Genomic DNA, 14,791 nt, shown 5'->3' on the forward strand with positions numbered 1-14,791 from the left:
CATATAGAAGGACATACACTGGAAATGTATGCCTACTCTAGCGCATAAAATCTTCATTTGAAGCCTAACAAATCATTCATTCACTACCTTGAATGGTATACGGTGCTGGATGGAACCCAGAACCCTGTGGGTGTGAAGGCAGGAGGTTTAGCAGAGTGCATTATGCTGCATATGGGCTTTATGCAATCATTTGTGTAGTGAAAGACAAAAGCCTCTCAAAAACATTCTGAGTATTGTATAACATCAAATACTAATAAAAAATACATCTTCCTCTAAGTGTATAACACTACTTAAACACCAGGCATTGTGTTAAGTTTCATTAGTATCCAGGTTAGAATGTAGTGAATCCCAAATCTACCCAGTCATAAAAAGCTTAAACCTTCCCCTATATTTAGGACACAATGACAAATAAGTCAGTCCTTGAGAAACAACATATTCAATTAGTAATGATTAGTGCACACTACAGTGTAACACAGTTTCACAGGAACTGGGACATCAAGCAGGTATGAAATATTCCAGTGAAGCTTCAAACCACCTCAAGAAGCCTGGGTATTTCTTTCCTTCATGTGATCTGTTTTGGATGTGTCTGCCTTAGCATATTAGGTGAGTAAGTGTCCTCAACCCATTCTTTCCCTTTTCTTAAACAAAGGCAGTCTTGATGAGAAAGTTAAATTTCTCATGAGCAGCAATGAACATTTTCTTGGTCATGCTGTATCACAAGCATAAATACACACGATTATCCCTATTGAGTACTGTTCACTTTTTATACCCATAAGCACCAAAATCACAATTTTAAAATGTGAAAGTCTTTCAGGTTTTTGGACATGAAAAAAGGAATAATTTATAAAGCTCGTTTCTAGTTCATAGATTGGAACATCGCCATCCCTAATGTTTTTAAAAGTTCCAATTTTCAATGGCATTTGTTTTATTTTAACGAAGAACTCTGAGCATAAGTTTCTGAGAAATTTTTCAAAAGGCATCTAATTTTACAATTCAGCGATGCACAATCAATACGATGGGCTGAACATAACTCCAAGGCTGCAGTGTGCACGGTGCTCTACATTCGTGCAGGCTTTGGAGAAACCGCTCAGCATTCAAAGGTTTACGCTGAAAAAATGCAATTCATTAAATTACACATCAGAGCCTGTAACTAATACATTCCCCCATGGCTCACTAATAATCTCACTTTCCCTGTTCCTTTGACCCCTCCCCCCCCAGTTTCTGTTTTTGAGACAGAGTATCTATACAATTCAGGCTGACTTTTGGGATTCAAGCATGTACTACTATGCATGGCTTCCTCTACTTTTAATTTTCTTTGAATGATAATCAAAGAAACAAAACACAACAAATCAAAAGTGCCTATAAAGTTTACATCTGGAAGAATAATCTACTACTTCACTGTAATTCCCAGATACCTGTAACTAATAAGCCACAAAGTAAATACTCAGTGTCCCTCACAAGAAACTCCGGGCACAGAAACACCCTAGCTTTCTGGTTTGACAATTTGTATACACATAATGAGATATCCTGGGGATGGAACTAAAGCCTAAACATGCAATTCATTTGTTTAATGCGTACGTTATACACACTAACTGAATGTAATCTTATACAATATTTTAAATAATTTTATGGATCAAACAAAAGTTCATGTCAATACTCAAAAAGTTTCACATTTCAGAGTTCCACAGTAAATGCGCAAACTATAGCCAGAGCACAGCATTCAAGTTTTCAAACAATAGGAAGACTTAAGAAGACTGAGTCAGAGGCAACATTCTTGCTTAAAAGCAGACTAACAGAAAGTAAACAGGAAGCTCTCTGCACATCTGAAGAGAACACTCACAAAAGATGAAATACATCAAAAGCAGATAGGACATAACGTTGGAAGAAAGAAGGCATGTCCATCACCCAGATATCCCTAATACCTACACAAACTGAAATCTGTCATTAACAGTTTAGAGCATTTAGCAAAAACGACTGATCTTCTTCAGAATCTCATTAGGTATTAAATTAATAAATAAACTGCATATATCCAGCAGCTTCATACTAAGACATGTAATTAACATTGCCTAAGAGTACAAGTGACTCAATGTTTTAACAAAACAGCCCATAGCACATAGAATTAGTGGTAATAAAGGGACACTTCCCAGAAGAATAAACTGTTATTTAATAAACAAACAAACAATGTAAAACGAAACAAAACCCTAATAGTACTGTCCCAAAAGAAGAAATAAAACATTAGGTAGTTCAAGGGGATCTGCAAGAAAATGCTGTATTTAAGAGACAGGGATAGAGAAGTTCATAAATCAAGAGAGAAAAAGTTCAATCCAGAGGTGAACTTGGGAAATCAGTATGGAAGGACAAGTATCACATGACATTCACTGAAACTGACACGCAAAATAATGACCTAACAACTGCCTTAGCGCCCATGACTTTCAACCTAAAGTTTACATTAAATCTTTTTGTTGTCCTGCCGAATCTTTTCTTCTCACTATACTGAGTTTGACTTTAAGCCAGGCACCACACTCACTTCCAAGAACTTGCCTCTATCAGTTAATATGATACTCCAAATGGTCAGCATCCCTTTTTTGTCAGAATAATCATCCCACATGGCACAATAACCCCATCCCCACCCTCCCCACTATCATCACCACTAGTCCATGTGCTTTTCAAGCTTTCACTTCCTACACATTCTCACCTTCTACAGACTTGCCCACGTGAACAGGAATGACCATAAGGTTCTGACCCAAACAAATTCAATATGCATTCCATTGGATCCATTGTTTGTTCAAGGCTGTGGAACAAGATATAGGCTGCAGGCCAAACCCTTCATAGAAAATGCATATTGTTGGCCACCCCTATAAAGCAAAACAAAGGCAGAGCAGGATGGACATGGAGGTTATACTATGCTTGGAATTCGGAATCAAGCTACTTCTCCCCATCTCTCTCTTTCTCCCTCTCCCTTTTTCCAAGCTACTCTTATGTCCTGAACTTAATGAATCCATTGAGAGAGTCATAATAGATCCTTCCAGAGTAAGAGCTTTAGGGAAAACCAGAGAAGTTACAATGTCTCTACTATCTCTAGCAACAAAACGGTAGTGTTGTTTCCCTAATACTGTTAATATAAAAACAAGTAATATCTAACCATGAATCCATTAACTTTAAAATAAAAAAATTGCTGCATGTAATGGGTTCTGCCTTTAATTCCAGCACTAGGGAGGCAAAGGCAGGCGGATCTACATGAGTTTGAGACCAGTCTGGTCTACATAATAAGTTCCAGGACAGCTAGGGCTATGCAGAGACACCCTATCTCAAAACCCCAAATAAATAGGGGATGTAGAGAGGGCTCAGTGGCTGTTCTTCTAAAGAACTAAGATTCAATACCCAGCACCCACAAGGCAGCTCACATCTGTCAGTAATTCGAAGTCTGAGGCTTTTGACACCCTCACACTTGCAAGCAAAACACCAATGAACACAAAAGAACCTGTAATTGCTTCTTCTGTCTTTCCCAAAACATCCCTTAGAAAAAGCATAAAAAGGACAACGCTCATTGTTCTGAGCATTAAACGACAACAATGTACTTTCCAAAAAATGCAATTTTCTTTTGAGCCAAACACACAAACTTCAACAGCACACTGAGCAACTTGATTTGTCTCTGCTTCATTTACTGTCTTTCCACCAGATAATATGAATGTAGGAGCAGACTGGTTTGTTTGAAGTACGTGGCATGTTACAGATATGTTACAATTACTTAAAAGAACAAATGAAGAAAAGACATCTATTCACACATTCATTTTGTACTCATCACTACTGCTGACTATGAACCTACCACCAGGGTCAATTACTTCACTGAATACCAGGGAGAAGCAAAATCAGTTATGAACTCAGTCCTCAAATATGGCTTCTGACCTGTCTGGCCAAAGATTATCAGATTTCTCATAAATGCCTGAATATTTTATTTAGAAAAATACCCCCCACCATCATACAGTAAGACTTGGCAATAAATTTCAAAGGACTCCCAATGTTAAGAAATCCAGACTCAATATGGCAAATAAAATAAAAAATGGATAAATTTCTAAAATTGTTGGTTTTATAATGAGAACTTGAGAGATGATCAGTGTGGTGGTTTGAATGTAACTGGTTCCCCTTATTTTGCAGGACTTTTTAAAAACGATACAAGGTTTCAAATGATTAGGTATCCTAAAAAGGTTAAAATCCATTAAAGCCAGTGAATTTTGCACTCTACTGCTCTGAAAGCAATCAATTAAAAAGGTTTCAAGGACTATGGAAGAAACTTTCTGATCTGTGCATACAACAGCAATAAACAAATGAAAGAAAGCCACCAATCCACAAAGGTCACTTTTCTCATATTTCTGTAGTGTTGAGAATGAACACAATCCTAGGTTTTTCCACACATGCTAAGCAAGGGGCCTAAAACTGACTGATCTGTGTCCAGCCTGGGAAGTCTTCTAAAGACTTGAAAACATAGAAGTCGATGGGCGGTGGTGGTGCACGCCTTTAATCTCAGCACTTGGGAGGCAGAGATAGGTGGATCTCTGTGAGTTCGAGGCCAGCCTGGTCTAAAAGTGTTAGTTCCACTACAGGCTTCAAAACTACAGAGAAACCCTGTTTTGAAAAGCCATAAAACAAACAAACAAAAAAACCACAAAACCAATCACCCCCCCCAAAGAAAAGAAAACACAGAAGTTACTAAAGTGAAGGCAATGCCTCTACAAGATTATGAGTTAAGTATCAAGTGTCAGGGTTAGCAGCAACCTTGGAAATTTTCCGTATGACTCTTTGTGAAAGCACAGCAGAAGTCCGCACAAAAAGTTGAGAAGAGGCACTAAGTTTATGGAGCGATCAGAATAAATAACAGAAATAAGAAATATAAGTAACCAATAAGTAACAATCCCAAGCACTTACATTAAGTAGCAACTCATCTTTTGTTTTAAGAGGAAAATTCTTGCTTTCCTTTTCAACTTGGACATCTTCCTCTCCATCTGACAGCACTGGAGGAAGTGATACACAGGAAGAAGATGAAGATGAGGATGAAGAGGAGGAGCTTGAACTATCCGAATCCGTTTCACTGTAGAGGCAAAGTTGAAAACCTGGTCAAGTATCATCATAATTAAAATAAAATCTTGTTTCAAGTAGGAAACAATTTACTTCCTCTTGCTTGTCTAATTCAAAAGCTAACATTTCAAACTGACTTTGTTGGTGGGATACTAGTATTTTGTTGTTGTTGTTGTTTGAGACAGGGTTTTTCTTTGTAGCCCTGGATGTCTTGGAATTCACTCGTAAGCCAGACTGACCTCGGACCAGAGATCTTCCTGCCTCTGTTTCCCTGGGATTAAAGGTGTGCTTCTATACTGGGTTTATTCAGTTCATTTTAAAATCCAGTGGGATGAAGAACAGTTGTGGGAAGAGGCCATTTTTGACATTGGATATATACTATTACAGACATATGGACCTTCTCTGGGCTAAGAGTGTCATATGTTATAAATATCTATGACTGCAATTATGCATGTGACAATCAGTGACTAATGGTAACTCAAGGCAAAGCACCTGCCAGAGTAACCTATGATGAGACCATTTAATTCAATGAGTTTATTTTCAATCATCACTTTAGGATGCTTCAAAGTTGCCATGGTGACCATTAACTCTAAAAACTTCTTTGGGTCTAGAAGATTCAAGAAACTAGTAAAACCTCCCTTTACTTAAAGTTATAAAATCAGTAAACTGCTGGGTAGAGACTTCTAGAGCTGCTGCCACAGCAAAAAGCTCCAGGACACAGCTTTTGTCACCGAGGTGGCATGGGCTTTTCCATGAGACAACCGCCTTTGCTCTTGTAAATGCAATGTCTCACTAAACTAGACTCGGGTGGAACTGTTTCATTGGCCTGTTACTGGTGCACTACCTGAGATCAAGACACATCTGCTTATGTCTCCTCGGAAAACGTCACACAATTACCAAAAATCTGAAGTCAATGATTTGGAAAAAAATATTATTTAGGCTGGACAGCTGGTGGTGCACGCCTTTAATCCCAGCAGAGGCAGGCGAATCTCTGAGTTGAGGTCAGCCTGGTCTACAAAGAGTATTCCAGGACAGCCAATACACAGAGAAAACCCTGTCTCGAAAACTAAACAAACAAAAAACCAAAACAGTAAACAAACAAACCATTACCTACATAGCACACAGGCAAAGAGTTGCATTTTTTTTTTAACTTTTCTTTTCATTTCTTCAAACATCTGTACCCTCTGCCACAAAAGATCAGAAACCACTTCCCAGTCCTAAGCTCTCCCATGCTTCTCTTCCAGTCTGGCTCCTGATTCCCTGCAGCAGGGGCTCTCATTACAAGATGACCACCATCTTAGAACTTCAACTGGCCCAAGCTCTTCATACCCAGCTCAGCTCCCTCCCCCAAACTTTTAGCACCCCTCCCTCAACTGGAAACTGTGTAAAGTGGGGGCCGGGGGCCGGCCATGATAATCTAAGTCTGGGCAGGTCACCCAAAGGAAGTTCTTTACTTCCAACCATTATCACCTGGGACTCTGGCCATGGATGAATTTAAATGGGGTCTGGGGTCTCAATAGTTTATCCTGAGACAATGCCTGGCTGCAGGAGGAACCACAGGACAAGACCCAGTCAAGAGCAGACCATTCAAAGGAAATGCCTGGCATTCCAAGAGCTGTGGATAAACACCTGCCAGCACACCTCAACAGGACACCCCTAGACAAATGTCAGCCAATTGGGGCCCTAAATCTCAGAGACCCCCTGACCCCCCCCACCTCTACTACTATAAAAAGACTATTCTAATTGAGCTCGGGATCTCCAGTTAATCCATTACCTTGGACCTCCGAGTTTGCAAACTTGATTAAAATAAAGGCTTTTTGCTTTTACATATGGAACTCGGTCTCTTTGTTGGCTTTTGTGGGGACCCCAAGGATTTGGGCATAACAGAAACCACTCTCCCTGGTCTCAGTCAGTGGTTTTTTCTAAAAATGCCACATCTCCCCATCATGTGCCTATCTTGTCTACCTGTCAGAACCTCGCCATGTGGTCAAGGTATTTGGAAAACATTCTATATTTTGGATCTTCTTCCATCAAGAAGAGCACAGAGAATACATTTCTCTGGAAAGCATAGAGCCCCAAATACCAAGAAACTGGTGCGCAAATTTTAACATTATCAAGCAGTTATGAGAGGAGCAAGGTGGTGGGCACATGTACAACCCTGCACTTGGGAGGTGGAGGCAGAAGTTCACCGTCATCCTCGCAGGCTACAGTTTGAGACCAGTCGGCCCTCCATGAGACCCTTTCTGGAAGAGATGTCAACTTTGAAACATACATCCTTTTCCTGACCGCCAACTCTTAAGATTTGAAAAAAGTGAACTTGATGGGAAAAAAAAGTGGCAATTCACTGAAACAAAATTCATGTCATAACTCTGAAGTACATGCTAAGTTTGGATGTTATGAAAACAATGTACAAATACCGGGTTTTCTACACAGTAAACAGGTTACTCCCTCTACATGTGCCTTTGCGGACTGTCAAGTCGGGGAAGGACGTGGGAACTCCTATAACTGCGGACACCCCTGGGAAGGCGATGCTGCCAGCCGGGGTACCAGATCCCGGAGCGCACGTGCGCACCCAGCATCAGCAGCGCCGCCCCGCAGAGCGCGCGCGCCGACCACGACCTAGGCCCCTGCCCCCCGGTCCCGGCAGCCCCGGGACGCGCGTGCACTCGACCTGTCCGAATCCGAGTCCGAATCCGATGAGTCCGAGGCCTGCAGGGCTGGCGGCGGCTCCGCGGCGTCCGGGTCGGTGACGCAGGCCTCACTTAGGGGCGGCGGGTTTCCGCCGGCGTCGGCGCTCGGGGCTGGCGGCTGCTCCCCTGCCGGCGAGGCCCGCTCCGCCTGCTCGGCTTCCCGAGGCTCTTCAGGTGCCGCCGGCGCCGCGGGCCCCTGGCCGGAGCTGCCGAACTTGAGCGTCTGCAGCTGCGCGGCGGCCTCCACCACCTCCATGGCGCCGCGCGGGCCTCCTCGGCGGGGGCGGTGACGGCGGCGGCGGCGGCGGCGGCTGCAGCACCGAAACTCGCGCGTCTCTCAGGTAACTGCACGCGGAGGGGTCTGGACACGCCCCCGGCGCAGGCGCGGGACTTCCGGAAGGCGGGTGACGTCACGCAACGGGAGGCGGGTTCCGGGAGCTGGAGGGTGTAAGGACTTAGACAGCTTGGCTTCCGCGCGGTCCTAAGTCCGCCGGTTTCCAGCTTTGCTTCTCCTGAACTGGCACTAAAGCTAGGATTTCCAGGTATAGGTATGAACCAAGAATTATAGCACTAGTTTCTGTACATAAGAATCTTCGCCAGGGAGTCTTGAAAAGACACTCTCAGTGATTTCTTGAACGTTAAATGAACATGAAAAACACATTTACATTCTCACCATAAAAGAAAGAAAAACAACTATTTCAAGGCCAGCCTGGTCTACAAGAGCAAGTTCCAGGACAGGCTCCAAAGCCTGTCTCGGAAAAAACAAACAAACAAAGATGGCATTGCTTAGAAAACTGGAGAAGTTGGAAAAGGCTGATGCGTGTGTGAACCTGAGTCAGGCGGCTGGATGTGGAGGATGGCAGAGTAAATGGACATAAGGCTATACATTAAGCTAAACATTTATTACTTAAAAAGAGGAAAACAGAGAGACATGGAGAGAAACATAGAGAGAGACAAAGACACGTGTGCACACGCCAAGAGACGGACAGAAGAGAGAGTTAAGATGGCGACCAGGAGGTCAGAAGTGGTTGGGAGTGGGCGTGGTTAGTCCTTAAAGGGACCGCAAAGGAATAACACATACTGTGACAGAGAAATGCCGAGATGGGGAAACTGAGACTAGAGAAGACACTTGGTAAGGTAAGAAACAGAAGTATTCAGTCCGGGAAATACTGTGAAGGGAAGATTCATGGGAGCCAGAAACCTGGCTCAAGCATCTGTGAAGATCCTTGCTACAGATCACTTTGACCTCTGGGATTTCCACACAGATGCACCTTTCTTGACCCTTTAGACAAAACTGACCCTTAGAAGAACAGCTTCAACTTGTCTCTGTGAAGCCACCATTTTGTAACTGACCCTATCAAATTCAAAAGTAAGACAAGGGAGAGAGGATCACAAAGCCTGGGCGTGGTCTCCAGGTGGAAACTTGGCTAATCCGTAGCACACATGTCTGACTGTATGTGCCCAGCTTCTGGCCTACCAGTGTCCTTTGCAGTGCTGGAGAGTGACCACAGGACCTCAGATAGGTTGGTTACTCGTTTACCGCTGAGCCATGCACCCAGCTTTACTCTGTCCATCTTGTCGGACCAGGGGAAAATGGAGGAGTTCCTATCAGTGCCTAAGATCATCTTTGACAGAAATGGAAACCAAGTGAAGAGTTGGCCCCCAGGTTAGCTGGGGAGCCCCAGGACCTCCCAATACCCACCCAGTATAGCAGACTGCTTTTCCATGAATTTGGTGGTGAGATAGGCCTTTAAAGAGATCCAGGGCTATGCTAATCTGGGATTTAACAAGGGAGAATTGAAAAAGAATCGAACAATTTCCTGCTTCAAGTACTAGATATTTGCACTAACATTAAAAAAAGAAATCTGAATGCCCAGCTTGGATTTCAGGCTCCACGTGATCGAGGTGCTATTTCTCTTATTTTCATCTTCTGCTCCCCCCATCCCTTGGGCCCCATGGTTTCAGGTTGGGAAGCCCTTCAGCTTACCAGATTTATTCTCCACATATGACCAAATTTTTGCTTTGCTGCTATCTCTTCTTTCCATAATAACAAGAATTGTTTACTCAATTTATTCAGGTAAATGGAACATTCCAGAAGAGATGACTGGTCTTTCAGTATTAGCACTCAAGTATCAGTCAATGCCTAAATTATTACTCATTATTTTGCCAAATAATACTTATCTTCAAGTTATATATATGAGATTATACATTATTTATTGTATTTATTATTCTTTATTGTCTCCTTTCTCCTTAAAAATGAAGCCTCATGAATCTAAGAACTTCTTGTCCAGATTATAACAAATATTATGAAGATCTTTTTTTTGGCTGGGGGAGTTTTTAAGACAGGATTTCTCTGTGTAACAATCATGGCTATCCTGAAACTCATTTTGTCAACCAGATTAGTCTTAAACTCACAGAGATCGGTTTGCCTCTACCTCCCAAGTGCTGAAATTAAAGGCATGAACGACCATGCCTGGCGTTTCAAAAATGTCTGTGATGTTTGTGCACATGTATGTGGGCAGGTGTCTACAGAGGGCAGAAGAAAATGTGAAAGAACCCATTTTCTTCTTCCACTGTGGATTCTGGGCACTGGACTCAGCTCCACAGGCTTGACAACGAGGGAGTTTGCCCACTGTGCCATCTTCCCAGCCCCCAAAGAACTTTTGAATGGAAGAATGAAAGAGAAACATAAGATGTTACTGGGCAATCACAGTAAGAACCGTAGCTCACAGATAGCACCTGAGAGGAGCCCACAGTCAGCCATTCACATTAGATTAATAAAGCGGTGTCTAAGAACACCACTATTGCTGATTAAAAAAAAAAAACTCTCTAGTTTCTGAGGTGGGGACAGTCTGAGTTTTAGTATAAGAGTAGCTAGCTGTACCTGTGCCTGTCTTTGAAATAGGCCACTCTTTCACAATTAGTATTTTTCCTAGGTGCTTGTTTCAAAATGTCCTGAATTTACCTCCAGTACTTCCGGAACCTTCCTGCCTGCTGCATTATTTCTAATAGCTGCTAAACTTAGCCTGAAGTATTTAGCCCGAAGGCTAACTCTAACTTTTTGGAGTCTGAGTACCTGACAGTAAAATTTAGAGAAGAGAATTTTTCTTGTGTTGAATTACAGGTCAAAGACCAAGCCCTGTTTCAAAATGACACATTTTTTTAATCTGTGAAAATAAAATTTAGGGAAACAATTTATCAGATATGCCATTCTCTCTACACTGTTTAGACTGAAAAATTACATTATAAAGAAAACAAACACAGGCAAAACAACCCTGACTAGGTTTAAAGGCCATTTCCTTGCACTGTGTATGTTGCTGTTCAAAATGTAGAAGGAGGTTGGCACTTGTTCCAGGGCACTGCTACAACCTTGGGCCTTGCCCCAGACCCTCTGCCTTTAAATCTGCCTTTTAATTGCCTGTGGTGGCTCCTGCCTGTAATCCCAGCACTCACTGGGAGAGGAAAGCAGGAGCATCCTAGGGAGGAGTTCAAGAGGGCAGAAGCATTCTAGGGAGGAGTTCAAGAGGACAGGAGCTTCCTAGGGAGGAGTTCAAGAGGGCAGGAGCATCCTAGGGAGGAGTTCAAGAGGGGGGCAGGAACATTCTAGGGAGGAGTTTAAGAGGGCAGGAGCATCCTAGGGAGGAGTTCAAGAAGGCAGGAACATTCTAGGGAGGAGTTTAAGAGGGCAGGGGCATCCTAGCAAGTTTAAGGCTGGTTATTGTAGCCTTGGTAAGAGCCTACTTCAAAACCAAAAACCAGGGCTAGGGAAGTAGCTCAATCAATAAAGGGCTTGCTCATGAAAGCGTAAAGGCCCTAGTACCATCCCTGAAACCCACTTAAGTTTGGTGTCATATACATTAATGATTTCTCTGAGGAGGATATAGGCAGATCGTGTGCTTAGTTGCCAGGCAGCCTAGCTCTGAGCAGTAAGGTCTAGGCTAGCGAGAATCACCACCCAATAAAAAAAGACGATGCCATGCGGTGAGGAGAGCAGGGCTCTGAATGTCTTACTGTTGGCTAACCCACGCACTTGGTTAGCTACGAGCCCCTCGAACTCCCACGTCCGAAGTGCTCAGCATCTCTGGCTCATGCTTCTCCTTTGGTCCCTATTCTGACAGTGAGTCCACTGCCTTCTAGTCAGTCACTGTGTGCAAGGTCCCAGCCTCGCAAGTATGCTGAGGGATTGGCTCTGAGCCACCTGTTTTCTCTGCCTGCTATTCAGTCATTCAGTCAGCAAATCAACAAATCCTTTTGGAGTGTAACCCAGACACTGGGAAGCCTGTGACTAAGTAAATCAAAAAGCTCACGCGCTCCCAGAACTCACAGAGTCATTTTCAGTTTTACATAGGGAGTGGTATCCGTAGTGTCCAGGAAGGGACTAGAGGCATGGGAGGCTGGCAGGTTGAAGAAATTGTGAGGAGCCTCAGACAGATAAAGCATATTTTCTTCACCAACACACTGACCCCTTGGCAGGAGCCTCCTGAAGGAACCCAGGCACATGTCAACATACACGCTCCGCACAGGCAGACACAGCAACACATAGGCTGGCCCACAGGCTCGAGCAAATAGGAACCAGACCCTCAGACAGACACACACAGGCAGGCTGGAAAGCTAAAGGCTTCTGACCTCAAGGTCATATTTATACAGAACCACAAAAAATGTCATTCTGCCCCAAACAGTCTATAACCAGTTCCCTCATGGATTACTCTTAGGGCCCTTAGATGGCTGGCATCAGCCATTTTGTGCCTGCTCATTCATGTCGGTGCAGGACAGCCTGTGTTTCCCACAGCTGCCACGAGGACAGGGATCAGTGAACGCAGTGAAACGTTTCAGGAACCCCTCAAGGAGGAGCTAGAAAAGGTTGAGGTTCCAGACTCCCCGTGTATTTGGGGTTCTAGTAAGACTTCATTTGCATTAAGCATTTAATCTCAAAAGTGCAAGAGCATGAACAAGTTCATGTCTGAGTCCATAGCTAGACGTTTCCTGTGATCTGATTTTAATTTCCATTGTTTTTGAAGCCAGAAACAGTTGACGATGACATTGATTGCTTCCTGTCCACTTCAGTATGTATAGGGACAGGAGTAGACAGGTGTGCAGTTCAGATTGAAGCCTATGCTGTCTTTAATGTCCATGAGAAGTTTGCTAATGCTCGTCGCCTCATGCTAAGAACAGGCTGTGTGATGTCTTGGCAGAGTCACTGTGTGTACTGGATGGACTCCATCACTAAAGTGAAGTCAAATTCTGATTTTTGACACAGAATAGTAGAGTAGGGGAAAGTGAGGCACGAGTGTTAGTGTTTTTCCCCAAGTAGTTTACTGGATGCGATCATTAATTCCATAGACTTAGGATGATGTGGGTGGGGGTGGGGGGTGCGGGGATATGATGGCCTCTGAGCATGTCGAGGGGGATATCTTGAGCACTTTAACTAGGTGGGCAGACTCAGTCACCACAGGCTCCTAGGTCAGGGGATAAGAAGATAGGGAAGTCTGGGATGAGAAGGTTGTGAGCAAGCTTATTAGTATACTATTTCCAGGGGAGAGAAGGGACAGTGGAAAGCTCTCAACAGCGCGAGGGGGGGGGGGGGAGATGTCAGCGTCAGCAGCAGGCTGGTCAAGCAATGCTCAAAGGGAGCACAGGCCTCTGAAGACCATTGCAGACTGGGCACATAGCTATCCCGGGACAGAGAACTCCAGTCTCTTCAAGCAGAAAAGCCAAGTTCCCAGGAACTGAAACCTTAACTCTTTGGGGCCCAGCATCATTCCCCCCACCACCATCCCTGCCCCGCCCCTCCCCGCCCCAGACAAGGACAAAGAACTAGGAGTTGGGCTGTTGCCACAAGGGGCAGCAGTTCCCTGAGGGGGAGGGGAGGGAAGGAGAGGGGAGAGGAGAAGAGAGGACAGAAGGCGGAGATCTGCTTGCCTCAGCAGAAGTGGAGGTTGGGAGTGGGCAGGGCTTGTCTCTTAAAAGGACAGGGTACCCAGGTAATAGACAGGCCAGCAGAAACAACACTAGGTTCCTTTTCTCCTTCCATCAAGGTCCCTGAAAAGCCTTGCATGGTGGTGGCTCTCAGCCAGCTCCCACGTCATGTTTTCACAGAAAGGTTGCCACTCCGTTACCTAAAACTGAGCAGTAACTCACTGAGGGCTCACGGCCTAAGCGTGCTTGCTTTCTTTTCAGAGAGCCAGAGCTCAACTTCTATCACCCAACTCCAAACAGCTCACAGCTACCTGTAACTCCAGCTCCAGGGGATCTGATGCTCTCCTGTGACATCCGAGAGCACCTCCATGCATACACACACACACACACACACACACACAAACACACACACACACACTAAACTTCAAAGAAAAAGGAGTAACTCACTAACTTCCTGCTCTCCTCTAACACCCATAGAGTGGCACGTCACTCTTCTGGTGAGCTCGGAACAATAGTTGAACCTGTTGGCCAGGCACGCGGGGCACTCCTTAAGCTGTGTCCTTGCAGGTCCCCTCCATTATGTAATATGACACTAACGAGTCCAAATATGTGACAGCAGTCTTCTGTGTTCACCCACTGTTCTAAGCATTGCATTAAATTCACTTTTCTCAAGGCGGGTGGTGGTGGCGCACGCCTTTAATCAGAGCACTCAGAAGGCAGAGGCAGGCGGATCTCTGTGAGTTTGAGGCCAGCCTGGTCTACAAGAGCTAGTTCCAGGACAGGCTCAAAAGCTACAAAGAGACCCTGTCTTGAAAAACCACCAAAAGAAAAAAAAAGTCTACTTCTCTCCACAAATATTAGCTTGATAGAACTATCATCTCTATTTTATGAATAAGGAAGCTGAAACTTAAGGAGGCTTAATTAGCTTTAATTAGTTTTACAAGATTACATAGCCGGAAAAGATTTTGAATATCCCTTCAGAGGAATCTTGAAAATTCTAACTTGTGGGATGACTAGGTAGAGAAGTCTGGCTAATCTCACAAAGGTCATTTTGCTGCAGATCTAAAAATCATGTTTTCTAATCATCAAATGATGGTGATTGTCTCTTCCTC

General features: G+C 44.0%; 1 protein-coding gene across 1 annotated transcript in view; it reads right to left on the bottom strand.

Moving 5' to 3' along the window:
- Naf1 (nuclear assembly factor 1 ribonucleoprotein) overlaps positions 1–8,072 on the bottom strand; it is a 47,734-nt gene extending 39,662 nt beyond the window's left edge. The window contains exons 1-2 of the mRNA XM_085680342.2: positions 7,745–8,072; positions 4,924–5,086 (exon numbers count right to left, since the gene is read on the bottom strand). Of these exons, the coding sequence (XP_085536468.2) occupies positions 4,924–5,086; positions 7,745–8,019 (438 nt within the window). The 5' untranslated portion in view covers positions 8,020–8,072. The remainder of the gene's footprint in view (positions 1–4,923; positions 5,087–7,744) is intronic.
- Positions 8,073–14,791: the final 6,719 nt, after the last annotated feature.

Source organism: Myodes glareolus, chromosome 23 (genome assembly GCF_982192425.1).
Source record: "Myodes glareolus chromosome 23, mMyoGla1.1, whole genome shotgun sequence".
NCBI lineage: Eukaryota > Metazoa > Chordata > Mammalia > Rodentia > Cricetidae > Myodes > Myodes glareolus.